The sequence below is a fragment of the Bombina bombina genome, chromosome 2, assembly GCF_027579735.1.
Source record: "Bombina bombina isolate aBomBom1 chromosome 2, aBomBom1.pri, whole genome shotgun sequence".
Taxonomy (NCBI): domain Eukaryota; kingdom Metazoa; phylum Chordata; class Amphibia; order Anura; family Bombinatoridae; genus Bombina; species Bombina bombina.
This window is the reverse complement of record NC_069500.1, coordinates 414,935,693-414,952,668: the sequence shown is the minus strand read 5'-3', so window position 1 is coordinate 414,952,668 and position 16,976 is coordinate 414,935,693. Positions and strand designations below refer to the sequence as shown.

General features: G+C 38.9%; 1 protein-coding gene across 1 annotated transcript in view; it reads left to right on the top strand.

Annotated features, from left to right (window-relative positions):
• The window catches only part of MRPL40 (mitochondrial ribosomal protein L40), a 30,849-nt gene extending 14,573 nt beyond the window's left edge, over nt 1-16,276 (top strand). Inside the window, exon 4 of the mRNA XM_053700519.1 lies at nt 15,643-16,276. Coding sequence (XP_053556494.1) covers nt 15,643-15,952 — 310 coding nt within the window. The 3' untranslated portion in view covers nt 15,953-16,276. The remainder of the gene's footprint in view (nt 1-15,642) is intronic.
• Nucleotides 16,277-16,976: the final 700 nt, after the last annotated feature.

Here is a 16,976-nt window from a genome sequence, read left to right as displayed (position 1 = left end):
TAGATTTAAATTATATTTAACTTAGGGGGGTGTTAGGGTTAGGGTTAGACTTAGCTTTAGGGGTTAAAAAATTTATTAGAATAGCGGTGAGCTCCGGTCGGCAGATTAGGGGTTAATACTTGAAGCTAGGTGTCGGCGATGTTAGGGAGGGCAGATTAGGGGTTAATACTATTTATTATAGGGTTATTGAGGCGGGAGTGAGGCGGATTAGGGGTTAATAACTTTATTATAGTAGCGGTGCGGTCCGCTCGGCAGATTAGGGGTTAATAAGTGTAGGCAGGTGGAGGCGACGGTGAGGGGGGCAGATTAGGGGTTAATAAATATAATATAGGGGTCGGCGGTGTTAGGGGCAGCAGATTAGGGGTTCATAGGGATAACGTAGGTGGCAGCGGCGTGTGGTCGGCAGATTAGGGGTTAAAAAATTTTAATCGAGTGGCGGCGATGTGGGGGGACCTCGGTTTAGGGGTACATAGGTAGTTTATGGGTGTTAGTGTACTTTAGAGCACAGTAGTTAAGAGCTTTATAAACCGGCGTTAGCCCAGAAAGCTCTTAACTACTGACTTTTTTCTGCGGCTGGAGTTTTGTCGTTAGATTTCTAACGCTCACTTCAGCCACGACTCTAAATACCGGCGTTAAAAAGATCCCATTGAAAAGATAGGATACGCAAATGGCGTAGGGGGATCTGCGGTATGGAAAAGTTGCGGCTCCAAAGTGAGCGTTAGACCCTTTAATGACTGGCTCCAAATACCAGAGGGCGGTAAAAACCAGCGTTAGGAGCCTCTAACGCTGGTTTTGACGGCTACCGCCCAACTCTAAATCTAGGCCTAAGTGTTTAATGTCCCTTTTAACTGGGCTATTTCCCCTCTTTTTTTGAAACTCCTCAACTGCTCCTTTATTTCTAAATGCAACAGCCATTTTTGAAATGTCTTATTACTAAAGTGTAAGATATTTTTATTTATTATGCTTGGCTAGACTTTTATGCAGTGCATTATTATTATTTACTATTATTACACAAGGAGGTTTTCCCTTCAATTAGTAATGCACTGAAATTTCGGCCAAAAATGGGCCAATCACATTTCGGCCAAAAGAGGGGCAAATCGGCCAAAAAAGACTCCCCCAAACTGTACAAGTGGGGCCGGTGTTCTGCCCCAAGGCAGAACACACTGCGATCTGTGATTTCATCGCAGAAAGAGCAGAACATCTGGCCAGCTCTGGATCATCACTCTACTGCCATGTTCAGTCCTGACCTGATCGGTTTTGCTTGGACACATTAGGAAACCTAGCCACCAGTTCTCTGCCACAAGCGCAATCTATATTTCCCAGCCTTCAGACCAGAGTAAGCAGACAGGAAGTATAAACCCGCAATTTAAATAGTATAGGATGCTTCTATGCAGTACCAGGTTTTTATGCAGCTATAGACGTTGTGGGGACCAGGCAACCAAAGGGCACATATTGCTCCTCTGTAGCGCTGCATGCAACTATAGGCAGCGTAGGGACCAGGCTAATAAGAGTGTAACTATTACACCTCTGTAGCGCCGCACACAACTATTGTCACTGTAGGAACCCCGTAATTAAAGGGTGCATTTTGCTCCTCTGCAGCATCAGGTACGCCTGCATTCTCCGTTTCTGTGTGCAGCACTGTGCAGGATTTATGGGTTTCCCTAATTGTCCCTCCTCTTGGTATCTTTAGCTGCATGGAATCCCGGCACTGCAGTTGTTATATATACACCATTTAAATGCTGGCTTTTTTGCAGAGCGTACTTCAGGGCCAGGGTTACAATACCTCCTGTATTTTCAAAAACATTTGCGTATATAGTTGTTGGGTCGCTTTGACAGAATGCATGGGGACCCAGTAATGAGGAGAAACACAGCAATGTGCTGCTCGAGTTCCACATCTTAGTAAGTATAGCTCACCCTATAAGCTGTCACATCAATGCTCACAGGGATTATGCTTGACTGCACGTAAATGGCAACATTTAAACTGTTCCTAAACCATAAGCAATATTTAAAGTGCTGAAGTATATTGCTAATGGTACATCATATGCTGTAGTGAGGGCTTTACTTTTTAAAATGAGAGGAAAGCACCCATCTCTTAATTCATTCTCCCTAATAATTAGCACAGTAAGGATGCCTTCCTATTCCTAGACCATCTCCATTTTTTTTTGTTCCGATGTAGACAAATAAGTACTGTCAGGAAAGAGTTAAGTGTGTGCTCTATCTGAATCCTGAAAGCATTTTAGGGGTTTTCATGTCCATTTAATTATTTTTTTCTGGCAGCAGTTCTAGTTTGCACCTCATTTCCCCTACTTTGTCCTTTCCTACATTTCTACTTCTTTCTTGGCTATACATCAGACTAGAATACTGGACAGGTAGGAGGGAGTACGAGCTTTGGGCTCCTCCTAGTGGCCAGCAGTTGAATCCCAGGAGTAAGGGCTTGTGGACTCTCACCACCATGAAAGAAATTAATTCATCAGGTAAGCAAATATTTAGTTGGTTTTTTTTTATTGCAGGCATAATGGAAATTGTGCTTTAGGGATAGAACTTAAAAGATACCTAGTATAGGGGGCGTCACTTAGCAGCCGCCATATCCAGATGCAAAATGCAGGAGCTCCTGGCCTCTTAAAAAGAATATGCTGTTTATTTGTTCACCAACTAGAGGACCGGAATTTCTTCTTGCAGAATTGGGAGCCTGAAGCACAGCTGGACTGTTTGATATCCAATATATGGAGATCGTTTATGTAGAATCATCGCCTAGGGCGTCTGGATGGGCACAGCAGCAGCCTTTATTTTTCATCAGAATATATGTCTGCTTTATATGGGTAAAGCAGACATATCCCGTTACCAATACTAGGGAGTACAGCTCTTTGCAGATATGGATGTGACATCGCCTAATGAGCTACAAGCCCTTTTGGTTGCTCTAGATCAGAAAATAGACGCTAATTTTGCCCACCTAATACATCTTGTAAAAGCCCGCCCTCAAAAGAAGCAGGACACTAATTTGTTAATGGCGACTGCAATAGAGCTTGACTTGCAGCATAGCCAACCGCAACCTTCTCTCAGTATAGTGGAGAATACTTTCATTAACCCAGTCCTACAGAGGGCTCCAAACATAAAGTTGCAGGAAGCTGGCTTATGGCACCACAACAGATTGGACTACCTACCTATATTATCTCCGGGATCGGGAGCGGAATCAAGGGAAAGCAGGAACTAGTGCGGATGGGTGCGGCCGACCATCCGATATACTGTGCAATGTTACCCGATGTTCCGGTGATGACCGGAGACTTGCATTTTCATGTGGGCCATCTACTATCAGGGATCGATGTGATCCTGAACCTTCATACTTACCTGCACTTTTCAACCCCGGTGCCTCAGTCGCAATCTGAAGAGCCCATCTGCTTACACTCGCTCATCTTGTCCTCCATTTGGAGCTCAAACTGCATGGGTAATAAGATCAGCAACATCAGAAGGGGGATCGGATAACTTTGTCCTGGTACAGATAGATTCATTATGCTTGACAGACCCCCACAAGATATTGATAACTTCCTAATTATGAGACTGGGTGACTAAGCCCCCCGCAACTGGCTCAGTTGGAGATATCTTTTACTTAGAAAAGTGTTACAGGAGATTGCATTATTTAGTATTGTGTTTTATATAATCTTGGTCATGCTGGCTGCTTGGCTGTATAGCTCTCAATTTGTTAATGACGACTCTCTAGTCTGAGGTGTAGTTGAGGGCCCTAACAATTATTTTCAATTATTCTGACCAACATGGGTTTTGTATTTATGTACCCATTCAGATGAGATTGACAAATGCTATACAAATAAGGTATGTCTTCAAAGTTCTCTATATAATGAGTCCACATATTCAGGGGATCCATGTAAGAGCTCTTACAGCCCACACTAATTGTGTAATTAATTTTTACTTAAATAAGTGAGTGTTCCCCCTCCCTACAAATATTTACGTTTATTTTGATGCCAGTCATTCTTTAGCCACGATAAAATCTGCTATATGGTATTATATTTAATCTTATCCCCTGTTGCTACAAGTTTCATGAACCCTACCTTGCACAGAGTGGGAGCTACTGAAGGGGGCTATCTCTTTAAATCACTTAAAATGTATTATGCTAGTACCTACCTTCTAGTTCAATTTTATTATGTTAATGGCATGGGATATTATTCATTCACCCAATATGGTGAATTTATTTTTGCGGTATTAATCCGCTACCTTCCATCTAGGCAGTTTGTTGCATGATTATAAAGTATTGTACCTACCATATTATTTGCCAGTATTCTAAATATTCCAGTTTAAATTATCTTTCTAATAGGCAGTACATTCTTATAAAGAGGTACATCAGTAATTCTGAAAATATACAAAAACTTTAAGGTATCAAACTGGCCCATCACTCTTGTATTAGTAATGACTATTGTAGCACTCATATATGTTATGATATATTATATATGTTTATCTATTTTCTGAAAGGTTGCCTTGACATTTAGGAGAATTCTCTGAGGTGTATTGTATACAGAGGAGTGTTGTTTTTCTTTGTTTTTGTTTTTTTTTTGTTTTTTTTTTTATTGGTTTTTCTTTTTTATGTCATAGAGTTGATGCGCCTGTTGTACTGACATATAGCTTGTATTGCTAAATACCTTAAATAAAAAACTTTGATTTATAAAAAAAAAAAAAAGATACCTAGTATAAAATAAAGTGTTAAATATGTTAAAATATTTATTGCATGAGAAAGCTTAAGTAAAAGCTGTTTACAGTTAAAGTGAAAATTACAGGAAGAACAGAGTCTTCGCTGTTGCTTATTGTCTGATAGGGACAACTCCCGCCGGAAAAAAAGGTTAGTTTATTTAGAACCGGAACATCAGTTTTTCAAAATACAAAGCACTTTATTCGATTTTGAAAGATTATAGTGTAGATAAAACAATGTAATGCCATTTATTCATACATCTGAAAAAAACATAATTTTATTTTTATAATCAATTTAATGGGTTCCTAACTTGTCAAAAATATTAATGGGAAGTTAATCAGTTTTCTACACTATTCATGGAAAGACCGAAAATCAAACGTGAAAAGTACTATTGAAGAAGAATAAAATAAAGAAAATTGAGCGGCATCATGAAGTAGCCAGGTGTGGGCATTTTCTGTTATTTAGAATGTTACTTAAGCTATTAAAAGCACAAATAATTTCATAATTGTACATACATTAATTTTAATATCAATTTGTGCAAACAACATTGAAAATTAAATATTTGCTCATTTTTGCTTAGTATTGGCTTACATTTTAGCCAGGTAGTCAGTAAAATCAGCTAGAATGGTGTATCCATTAAAGTGAAGGTCAATTTCGATGAATCATGGCCATGATTTCCCCGGGGGGAAGCCGTGATTGGAGGAAGCCGGATTTGTAATTTCTGGCATATGAAGAGGCTTCTGACTGCCGGGGGAATCGCTGAAGCGGCTGTGAAGATTAAAAGTTAAGTATTTGAAGAAAACAAGAGAAATGTCAATTTTGATGAATTAAAGTGCCCTTGTTTTTAATAGGATTATTAAAAACCGGGCACTGATTCATCTAAATTGACCTTCACTTTAAGAACATCCTGGGTAAAACACTTAGGGATGTACATGTTTGTACACAAATTATATTGCAGTATACATGCTCATTGGATGATAGTAACATTTCCTACAACTGTTGGTGCACAGAATCAAGTGTCAACAAGCATAAAAACAAAGCTGTAGGAGGTAGGTTTATTTAAAGGATATTAAAGTCTTTTTTTTTTTTTTGTCAAAAAAAATAAATACAATTTTCGTTTTTGGATGTGTCAGTTTGCACACACAAACAGTTCCTGTTTCAAAGCATACAATGCAACATTTCTTTATTGGAAATATAACATAATATACAATCATAATTTATTTTGTTGCTGTAAAATACATTTAAAAATAGTGCTTGCTCCACTTTCTCTCAAGGAGGCTTGGGTTAATATTATCTTCTTTTCTGTGAACCAGTGTGTTCTTCACCCTCACCTTGTCTCTCTAGTCATTTGCACTTGTAAGGTTGTTTATCAGTTTTACCTCAACAATCATGATTGGAAAAGCATTCTTTGCATTAGGCATACTAGGTAGCTTAGGTGTGTGTATAATATTGTGTATATGTACATATGTATTTTATATTCATATATTAAATGGTGATTAGAAATGTAAATATTTTTTTTTATATAAATTATTATTAACTAAGCAGAATCTATGCAAAACCCTCAAGTAAAGAGACAAGGACAGGGCTACCCCAGCCTTTCTTTAAAGGGACACTAAACCCATATTTTTTTCTTTCATGATTCAGATAGAGCAGGCAATTTTAAACAACTTTCTAATTTACTCCTATTATCAATTTTTTCTCAGTTCTCATGGTATCTTTATTTGAAAAGCAGGAATGAAAGCTTAGGAGCCGGCCCATTTTAGGTTCAGCACCTGGGTAGCTCTTGCTGATTGGTGGCTAAATGTAGCCACCAATCAGCAAGTGCTATCCAGGGTGTTGAACCAAAAATGGCTGGAGTCTAAGCTTTGACTCCTGCTTTTTTACATTTAGATACCAAGAAAATGAAGAATAATTGATAATAGGAGTAAATTAGAAAGTTGCTTGAAATTGCATGCTCTATCTATGAAAGAATGAATTTGTTTTAGTATCCCTTTTAACTGTGCATATGCAAACAACCATTCATGTATAGGTCTGTTCCTGTGTAATAGTTTGTGATTGGTTAGCAAGGTTCCTTTTATTTGAGGGAAGGAGACAGGGAAATCAGTGAAAATAACCTAAAACAGTATACTGATTTGCCAAGTTAAAGCTGCATTATTCACTGCAAATTCTTCTGACGTATGAAGGTACATTATCATGCAGCTTACATCCCCTGTTATGTCCCTTTTTATGCACAAGTAATTGTAGTTTTTCCACACACCCTAAGATGCTAGAGTTCATCCTGCAGAATTTAGAATGCAAACCATGCAGCTTGCTATACAGTGCTTACTTGATCAATACACCATCTAATTGATTTCAGTTCCTAATTTGCCACTGCCCATAAGATCAACTACACTGAAAAAGTGTTTTGTCCCAGGACTTTTCTGAGACAGCAAACCGATACAAATGTTGCATTTACAAAATTACAGTTTAAATTATTATGATTTTGTGTGCAAATCTTCTGTAACACTGTTTAAATGGATAGAAAGGTCAAAACTGAAATGTGCATGGGTGTATTTCAATTTGAAATAAAAGCATTTTCATTCCAATGGCATGGAGAGTCCACAAATCCATTCTAATTACTAGTGGGAATTCAACTTCTGGCTACCAGGAGGAGGCAAAGAACACCCCAGCCTTGTACATCAGGAGGTGTCTGAAGAAGGACCAGTCAACACAGTAGATTTGCATAATCAACAAATGCAAGATAACAAGACAGTGCAATAGCACTTAGTCTGAACTTCAAATGAGTAATAGATTTTGCTTCCTACAATTTTAAAAGTTATGTCTTTTTCCACTCCCCCTGTACCATGTGACAGCCATCAGCCAATCACAAATGCATACACGTACCATGTGACAGCTATCAGCCATTCACAAATGCATACACACTTATTCTTGCACATGCTCAGTAGGAGCTGGTGACTCAAAAAGTTTAAATATAAAAATTCTGTGCACATTTTGTTAATGGAAGTAAATTGGAAAGTTGTTTAAAATGGCATGCTCTATCTGAATAATTAAAGTTTAATTTTGATTGAGTGTCCCTTTAATGGGTACTTTTCCCTGCAAGCAAGGATTGGGGCTATGCTGTGTCCATGTAATCCTCTTTAGTAAGAGTCATGGTGGCTTTAAGCAGTTGGAAGACGGTGAGGTAGTCCTTGCTTACCTTCCAACATCTATGCTACCCCTATATAGAAAACCAGGGTTGGTTACTCTGCTTTTCTTTTTCTGCAGGTCCCTGTCAGAGGTCGGCGGAGTCTGTAATACCTGTGTTACTATACCTGCCCTGCAGCGGATCCACAGGTAAGTGCTTTTGCATTCTAGGTGAGAAGGATGCAGCACTTAAGAGGTTATCCCTTCAGGTGGATATTCATGGGACTGGATATCCCTTTAATTAGGGGATAAAATTATGGGCAGCAAAGACAAGGAACTGTTCTGTCATTTGAGAGAGAAATACATTATTTTTATGGCTGGATTATTACCTTTATACTTGTAAAGGGGCTATATAATATTTTTTTGGCATGTTGTGCACAGTAGGATTTTTTAAGGTTTCCCTTAGTTGAAGTTTTGGGGTACTAATTTAGAGGAATTAGGTTCCCTTTATCTTATCGCTTCGTTTCCCACGCTTTTGGTCCACTCCAGTGTAGCACTTACAATTTAAAATGCGATCACGTGACTGCTCAGCTTCCTTCCTGCTGAGCGGTTAGTTGCAGCATAGCCTGTATTTGTGTGAGAGCGAGTTGGAAAGGCAGTCTGTTGGCTTCTGGAGAGTCTGTTTCTTCTCAGTTTACACAGCAGACTTTAGCAGCATCAGAGCTGCATATTTAAAGAACCAAGACGTCTTATCTAGTGTTCATAACCTGTATGTTGTGCATGATCTGAAATTCTATCTGCAGGCTATTAGAGATTTCTTTCATGTAATTAGCAAGAGTCCATGAGCTAGTGACGTATGGGATATACATTCCTACCAGGAGGGGCAAAGTTTCCCAAACCTCAAAATGCCTATAAATACACCCCTCACCACACCCACAAATCAGTTTTACTGGTGAAGTAAGTTTGTGCTAGATTCTACGTTGATATGCGCTCTGCAGCAGGTTGGAGCCCGGTTTTCCTCTCAGCGTGCAGTGAATGTCAGAGGGATGTGAGGAGAGTATTGCCTATTTGAATTCCATGATCTCCTTCTACGGGGTCTATTTCATAGGTTCTCTGTTATCGGTCGTAGAGATTCATCTCTTACCTCCCTTTTCAGATCGACGATATACTCTTATATATACCATTACCTCTACTGATTCTCGTTTCAGTACTGGTTTGGCTTTCTACAACATGTAGATGAGTGTCCTGGGATAAGTAAGTCTTATTTTTGTGACACTCTAAGCTATGGTTGGGCACTTTTTTATAAAGTTCTAAATATATGTATTCAAACATTTATTTGCCTTGACTCAGGATGTTCAACATTCCTTATTTCAGACAGTCAGTTTCATATTTGGGATAATGCATATGATTAAATCAATTTATTTTATTTTTTTTCTTACCTTAAAATTTGACTTTTTTCCCTGTGGGCTGGTAGGCTCGCGGGGGCTGAAAATGCTTCATTTTATTGCGTCATTCTTGTCGCGGACTTTTTTGGCGCAAATTTTTTTTTCTGTTTCCGGCGTCATACGTGTCGCCGGAAGTTGAGTCATTTTTGACGTTCTTTTGCGCCAAAAGTGTCGGCGTTCCGGATGTGGCGTCATTTTTGGCGCCAAAAGCATTTAGGCGCCAAATAATGTGGGCGTCATTTTTGGCGCTAAAAAAATATGGGCGTCACTATTGTCTCCACATTATTTAAGTCTCATTATTTATTGCTTCTGGTTGCTAGAAGCTTGTTCACTGGCATTTTTTCCCATTCCTGAAACTGTCATTTAAGGAATTTGATCAATTTTGCTTTATATGTTGTTTTTTCTATTACATATTGCAAGATGTCCCACGTTGAAACTGAGTCAGAAGATACTTCTGGAAAATCGCTGCCTGGTGCTTGAGCTACCAAAGCTAAGTGTATGGTATCTGTTCCTCCAGCTGTTGTTTGTACTGTTTGTCATGACAAACTTGTAAATGCAGATAATATTTCCTTTAGTACTGTTACATTACCTGTTGCTGTTCCGTCAACATCTAATACTCAGTGTTCCTGATAACATAAGAGATTTTGTTTTTAAATCCATTAAGAAGGCTATGTCTGTTATTCCTCCTTCTAGTAAACGTAAAAAGTCTTTTAAAACTTCTCATTTTTCAGATGAATTTTTAAATGAACATCATCATTCTGATTCTGATAATGGTTCTTCTGGTTCAGAGGATTCTGTCTCAGAGGTTGATGCTGATAAATCTTCATATTTATTTAAAATGGAATTTATTCGTTCTTTACTTAAAGAAGTCCTAATTGCATTAGAAATTGAGGATTCTGGTCCTCTTGATACTAAATCTAAACGTTTAGATAAGGTTTTTAAATCTCCTGTAGTTATTCCAGAAGTTTTTGCTGTCCCTGGTGCTATTTCTGAAGTAATTTCCAGGGAATGGGATAATTTGGGTAATTCATTTACTCCTTCTAAACGTTTTAAGCAATTATATCCTGTGCCATCTGACAGATTAGAGTTTTGGGACAAAATCCCTAAGGTTGATGGGGCTGTCTCTACTCTTGCTAAGGATCCTTTAGATAGGAAAATTGAATCCTTTCTAAGAAAAGCTTACTTGTGTTCAGGTAATCTTCTTAGACCTGCTATATCTTTAGCGGATGTTGCTGCAGCTTCAACTCTTTGGTTAGAAGCTTTAGCGCAACAAGTAACAGATCATAATTCTCATAGCATTATTATTCTTCAACATGCTAATAATTTTATTTGTGATGCCATCTTTGATATCATTAGAGTTGATGTCAGGTATATGTCTCTAGCTATTTTAGCTAGAAGAGCTTTATGGCTTAAAACTTGGAATGCTGATATGTCTTCTAAGTCTACTCTGCTTTCCCTTTCTTTCCAGGGTAATAAATTGTTTGGTTCTCAGTTGGATTCTATTATCTCAACTGTTACTGGAGGGAAAGGAACTTTTTTACCACAGGATAAAAAATCTAAAGGTAAAATTTAGGTCTAATAATCGTTTTCGTTCCTTTCGTCACAACAAGGAACAAAAGCCTGATCCTTCATCCTCAGGAGCGGTATCAGTTTGGAAACCATCTCCAGTCTGGAATAAATCCAAGCCTTTTAGAAAATCAAAGCCAGCTCCTAAGTCCACATGAAGGTGCGGCCCTCATTCCAGCTCAGCTGGTAGGGGGCAGATTACGTTTTTTCAAAGAAATTTGGATCAATTCCGTTCACAATCTTTGGATTCAGAACATTGTTTCAGAAGGGTACAGAATCGGCTTCAAGATAGGGCCTCCTGCAAAGAGATTTTTTCTTTCCCGTGTCCCAGTAAACCCAGCGAAGGCTCAAGCATTTCTGAAATGTGTTTCAGATCTAGAGTTGGCTGGAGTAATTATGCCAGTTCCAGTTCTGGAACAGGGACTGGGGTTTTATTCAAATCTCTTCATTGTACCAAAGAAGGAGAATTCCTTCAGACCAGTTCTGGATCTAAAAATATTGAATCGTTATGTAAGGATACCAACATTCAAAATGGTAACTATAAGGACTATCCTGCCTTTTGTTCAGCAAGGGCATTATATGTCTACAATTTACAGGATGCATATCTGCATATTCCGATTCATCCAGATCACTATCAGTTTCTGAGATTCTCTTTCCTAGACAAGCATTACCAGTTTGTGGCTCTGCCGTTTGGCCTAGCTACAGCTCCAAGAATTTTTACAAAGGTTCTCGGTGCCCTTCTGTCTGTAATCAGAGAACAGGGTATTGTGGTATTTCCTTATTTGGACGATATCTTGGTACTTGCTCAGTCTTCACATTTAGCAGAATCTCATACGAAACGACTTGTGTTGTTTCTTCAATATCATGGTTGGAGGATCAATTTACCAAAAAGTTAATTGATTCCTCAGACACAGGTAACCTTTTTAGGTTTCCAGATAGATTCAGTGTCCATGACTCTGTCTCTGACAGACAAGAGACGTCTAAAATTGATATCAGCTTGTCGAAACCTTCAGTCACAATCATTCCCTTCGGTAGCCTTATGCATGGAAATTCTAGGTCTTATGACTGCTGCATCGGACGCGATCCCCTTTGCTCGTTTTCACATGCAACCTCTTCAGCTCTGTATGCTGAACCAGTGGTGCAGGGATTACACAAAGATATCTCAATTAATATCTTTAAAACCGATTGTACGACACTCTCTGACGTGGTGGACAGATCACCATTGTTTAGTTCAGGGGGCTTCTTTTGTTCTTCCGACCTGGACTGTAATTTCAACAGATGCAAGTCTTACAGGTTGGGGAGCTGTGTGGGGGTCTCTGACAGCACAAGGGGTTTGGGAATCTCAGGAGGTGAGATTACCGATCAATATTTTGGAACTCCGTGCAATTTTCAGAGCTCTTCAGTTTTGGCCTCTTCTAAAGAGAGAATCGTTCATTTGTTTTCAGACAGACAATGTCACAACTGTGGCATACATCAATCATCAAGGAGGGACTCACAGTCCTCTGGCTATGAAAGAAGTATCTCGAATTCTGGTATGGGCGGAATCCAGCTCCTGTCTAGTTTCTGCGGTTCATATCCCAGGTATAGACAATTGGGAAGCGGATTATCTCAGTCGCCAAACGTTACATCCGGGCGAATGGTCTCTTCACCCAGAGGTATTTCTTCAGATTGTTCAAATGTGGGGACTTCCAGAAATAGATCTGATGGCCTCTCATCTAAACAAGAAACTTCCCAGGTATCTGTCCAGATCCAGGGATCCTCAAGCGGAAGCAGTGGATGCATTGTCACTTCCTTGGAAGTATCATCCTGCCTATATCTTTCCGCCTCTAGTTCTTCTTCCAAGAGTAATCTCCAAGATTCTGAAGGAATGCTCTTTTGTTCTGCTGGTAGCTCCAGCATGGCCTCACAGGTTTTGGTATGCGGATCTTGTCCGGAGGGCCTCTTGCCAACCATGGACTCTTCCGTTAAGGCCAGACCTTCTGTCGCAAGGTCCTTTTTTCCATCAGGATCTCAAATCCTTAAATTTAAAGCTATGGAGATTGAACGCTTGATTCTTAGTCAAAGAGGTTTCTCTGACTCTGTGATTAATACTATGTTACAGGCTCGTAAATCTGTATCTAGGGAGATATATTATAGAGTCTGGAAGACTTATATTTCTTGGTGTCTTTCTCATCATTTTTCCTGGCATTCTTTTAGAATACCGAGAATATTACAGTTTCTTCAGGATGGTTTGGATAAAGGTTTGTCTGCAAGTTCCTTGAAAGGACAAATCTCTGCTCTTTCTGTTCTTTTTCACAGAAAGATTGCTAATCTTTTCTGATATTCATTGTTTTGTACAAGCTTTGGTTCGTATAAAACCTGTCATTAAGTCAATTTCTCCTCCTTGGAGTTTGAATTTGTTTCTGGGGGCTCTTCAAGCTCCTCCGTTTGAACCTATGCATGCATTGGACATTAAATTACTTTCTTGGAAAGTTTTGTTCCTTTTGGCCATCTCTTCTGCCAGAAGAGTTTCTGAATTATCTGCTCTTTCTTTTGAGTCTCCTTTTCTGATTTTTCACTAGGATAAGGCGGTGTTGCGAACTTCTTCTCAATTTTTACCTAAGGTTGTGAATTCCAACAACATTAGTAGAGAAATTGTGGTTCCTTCATTATGTCCTAATCCTAAGAATTCTAAGGAGAAATCATTGCATTCTTTGGATGTAGTTAGAGCTTTGAAATATTATGTTGAAGCTACTAAGAATTTCCGAAAGACTTCTAGTCTATTTGTTATCTTTTCCGGTTCTAGGAAAGGTCAGAAGGCCTCTGCCATTTCTTTGGCATCTTGGTTGAAATCTTTAATTCATCATGCTTATGTCGAGTCGGGTAGAACTCCGCCTCAAAGGATTACAGCTCATTCTACTAGGTCAGTTTCTACTTCCTGGGCGTTTAGGAATGAAGCTTCGGTTGATCAGATTTGCAAAGCAGCAACTTGGTCTTCTTTGCATACTTTTACTAAATTCTACCATTTTGATGTGTTTTCTTCTTCTGAAGCTGTCTTTGGTAGAAAAGTACTTCAGGCAGCTGTTTCAGTTTGAATCTTCTGCTTATATTTTCAGTTTTTTTCTTTATAAGATTTAAACTTTATTTTGGGTGTGGATTTTTTTCAGTGGAATTGGCTGTCTTTATTTTATCCCTCCCTCTCTAGTGACTCTTGCGTGGAAGATCCACATCTTAGGTAGTCATTATCCCAAACGTCACTAGCTCATGGACTCTTGCTAATTACATGAAAGAAAACATAATTTATGTAAGAACTTACCTGATAAATTCATTTCTTTCATATTAGCAAGAGTCCATGAGGCCCACCCTTTTTTGTGGTGGTTATGATTTTTTTGTATAAAGCACAATTATTCCAATTCCTTATATTTATGCTTCACACTTTTTTCTTATCACCCCACTTCTTGGCTATTCGTTAAACTGATTTGTGGGTGTGGTGAGGGGTGTATTTATAGGCATTTTGAGGTTTGGGAAACTTTGCCCCTCCTGGTAGGAATGTATATCCCATACGTCACTAGCTCATGGACTCTTGCTAATATGAAAGAAATGAATTTATCAGGTTAAGTTCTTACATAAATTATGTTTTTGACAATTACTTCCCTTTTTGTTGTGTTCTCTGGGAAACGTAAGGGTCAGAAGGCCTCTACCTCTACTCTTTCCTTTTGGTTGAGAAGTGTTATTCGGTTAGCTTATGAGACAGCTGGACAACAGCCTCCTGAGAGGTTTACGGCTCATTAGACTAGGACTGTCTCTTCTTCCTGGGCCTTTAAAAATGAGGCTTCTGTGGAACAAATCTGTAAGGCGGCCACTTGGTCCTCTTTGCATACTTTTTCCAAATTCTACAAATTCAATGTTTTTGCCTCAGCTGAGGTTTCTTTTGGGAGGAAAGTTCTTCAAGCGGTGGTGCCTTCTGTTTAGGTGGCCTGTCTTGTTCTCCCTCCCTTCCATTCTGTGTCCTCTAGCTTGGGTATTGGTTCCCACTAGTAATTAGAATGGATTTGTGGACTCTCCATGCCATTGGAAAGAAAACAAAATGTATGCTTACCTGATAAATTATTTTCTTTCCTTGCATGGAGAGTCCACGACCCGCCCTTATTTTAATTTTAAGACGGCTTTTGTCATTTTCTAAACCTCAGGCACCTCTATACCCTATTTGTCCTCTTCTCTTTCCATATTCCTTTTGTTGAATGACTGGGGGTTTATGGGAAGTGATACTTAACAGCTCTGCTGGGTGTTCTTTGCCTCCTCCTGGTGGCCAGGAGTTGAATTCCCACTTGTAATTAGAATAGATTCGTGGACTCTCCTTGCCAGGAAAGAAAATAATTTATCAGGTAAGCATAAATTTTATTTTTGCAATATACTTCCATTAGTATATTAGTAGTAATGCTTTCATGCAGAATACGCACATTTCCTGTGAGGGTCAGTGCATCAGTATTCAAACATCTTACTTGCGCAGAGCGGGCAGTGGTGTATATTGCTTCTAGACTTAATTTGTATCATACAAGCTACTGAGGTGTGTGGTGTTTTAATACTGGTGCGTTTTTAAACAATAACTTTTACTAGAAGCATTTTTGCTAATGGATGCATATTGCAAAAATGCTTTGATTTAAAATAATCTATATACGTTTTAATGTTTTAACTTTCTATCCCTTTAAATGTGGATATATATATATATATATATACTGTACTATGCATATGTAGAAAAATGAGTGGTGTTGAAGGGAGAAATTGTATCTTTAGCGGTGTGCCAGCTAATATATTTTTTAAATTGTAATTTACCAGAATTAGGATCCCCCCACAGCTTTCTGAGGAAGAACAGGAAAGGAGGGCTCTGCTGATGAAGGCCTGGGCTCTGAACAAGCAGCATGAATATGAAGCCGAGCAGAAAGCACTGGAATCTCTTCTTGATGCCCAACAAAAGGCTCTTCAAGAGTTACGGTTGGAGTCTGAGGAGCTTTATAATGCTGCTGTGCGCTGTGATCCAGCACTGCTCCCGCTGGAAAATCAAGGACCTTGTCATACTCCCCCCATAACCCAGTATAACGCTCCAGAGGGGAAGTATAATGACATTACAAAAGTGTACACACAATGAAAGTGTGCTATGGACTGTTATTTCATGACTGCTGGCAGCAGTTCCCTTATTAAGCTACACTGAATTAAGGGCAGTATCCTGCTATATAAGGTTTTCAATAATGTCTTCAGAAACGTAAACAATTTAATGTGTAATGTTTTATTTAAAATAGTTATGTTTAATGCCTTTAATTGCAACATAACTGAGAACCAGTGCTGTGCAAAAGACAGCAAATATGTGTTTTGTATTTTATTTTTTGCTGGTAGTAAAGTAATACACAGACCGCATTATTACACACTCACAGATTTTTATTTGAAATAAATGGTATCTGATTTCAAACTTTTACTTATTCTGATGAAGAGACATTTATTTACTTAGTATATATTGTCAATAAAGCAATGCTTTGGACAAACATCTGCATGCAAAATAAGTGTTTTAAAAGCAATTTTGTTTTGCAAATCCAGAACAGTTCATGGATACAACTCTTGTAAAATTATGTTCAACTGGTTTACTTTGTTTAAAACAATCAATAGCCAGATATAAATGAACTTGTGCTGTGATCTAAGCAATCCGTGTGTAACATGTATATATTCAGGTGAACTACAGTGTATATAATTGCCTTGGGATAAGTGAAAAACACAAATACAGGAAAATCACACAAAATATACATTTTTAAAAACCTATTCTTAAAATGTTTTCAGTGAGGGGGGCGGAGCCTACAGCTGTAGCGGCAAGACGTGTCTTGAGGGAGCTCCTGGCTCTATTTTGGAGTTTCACTTGATAATTATATTGCTTTTCTCTAAAACTGAGTTTACTTCACAGCTAAAACCTAGCTAACTACTACTAGATTCAAGAATCTGTCAACCCTGGGAGGATCTTTCGGGATTAATCTTTGCCTACGCTCTACAGTTAGGCCTCACGGCTGCTGCGCTCACACAGTGTTTGCCAGTTTGTGGAGCCGGGGCTGCCGCATATTCCCCCCCCTAGGAGACTGGGGTTACGAGTAGTACTATTTACTACTACAGCAAATTACTTCCAACCATGG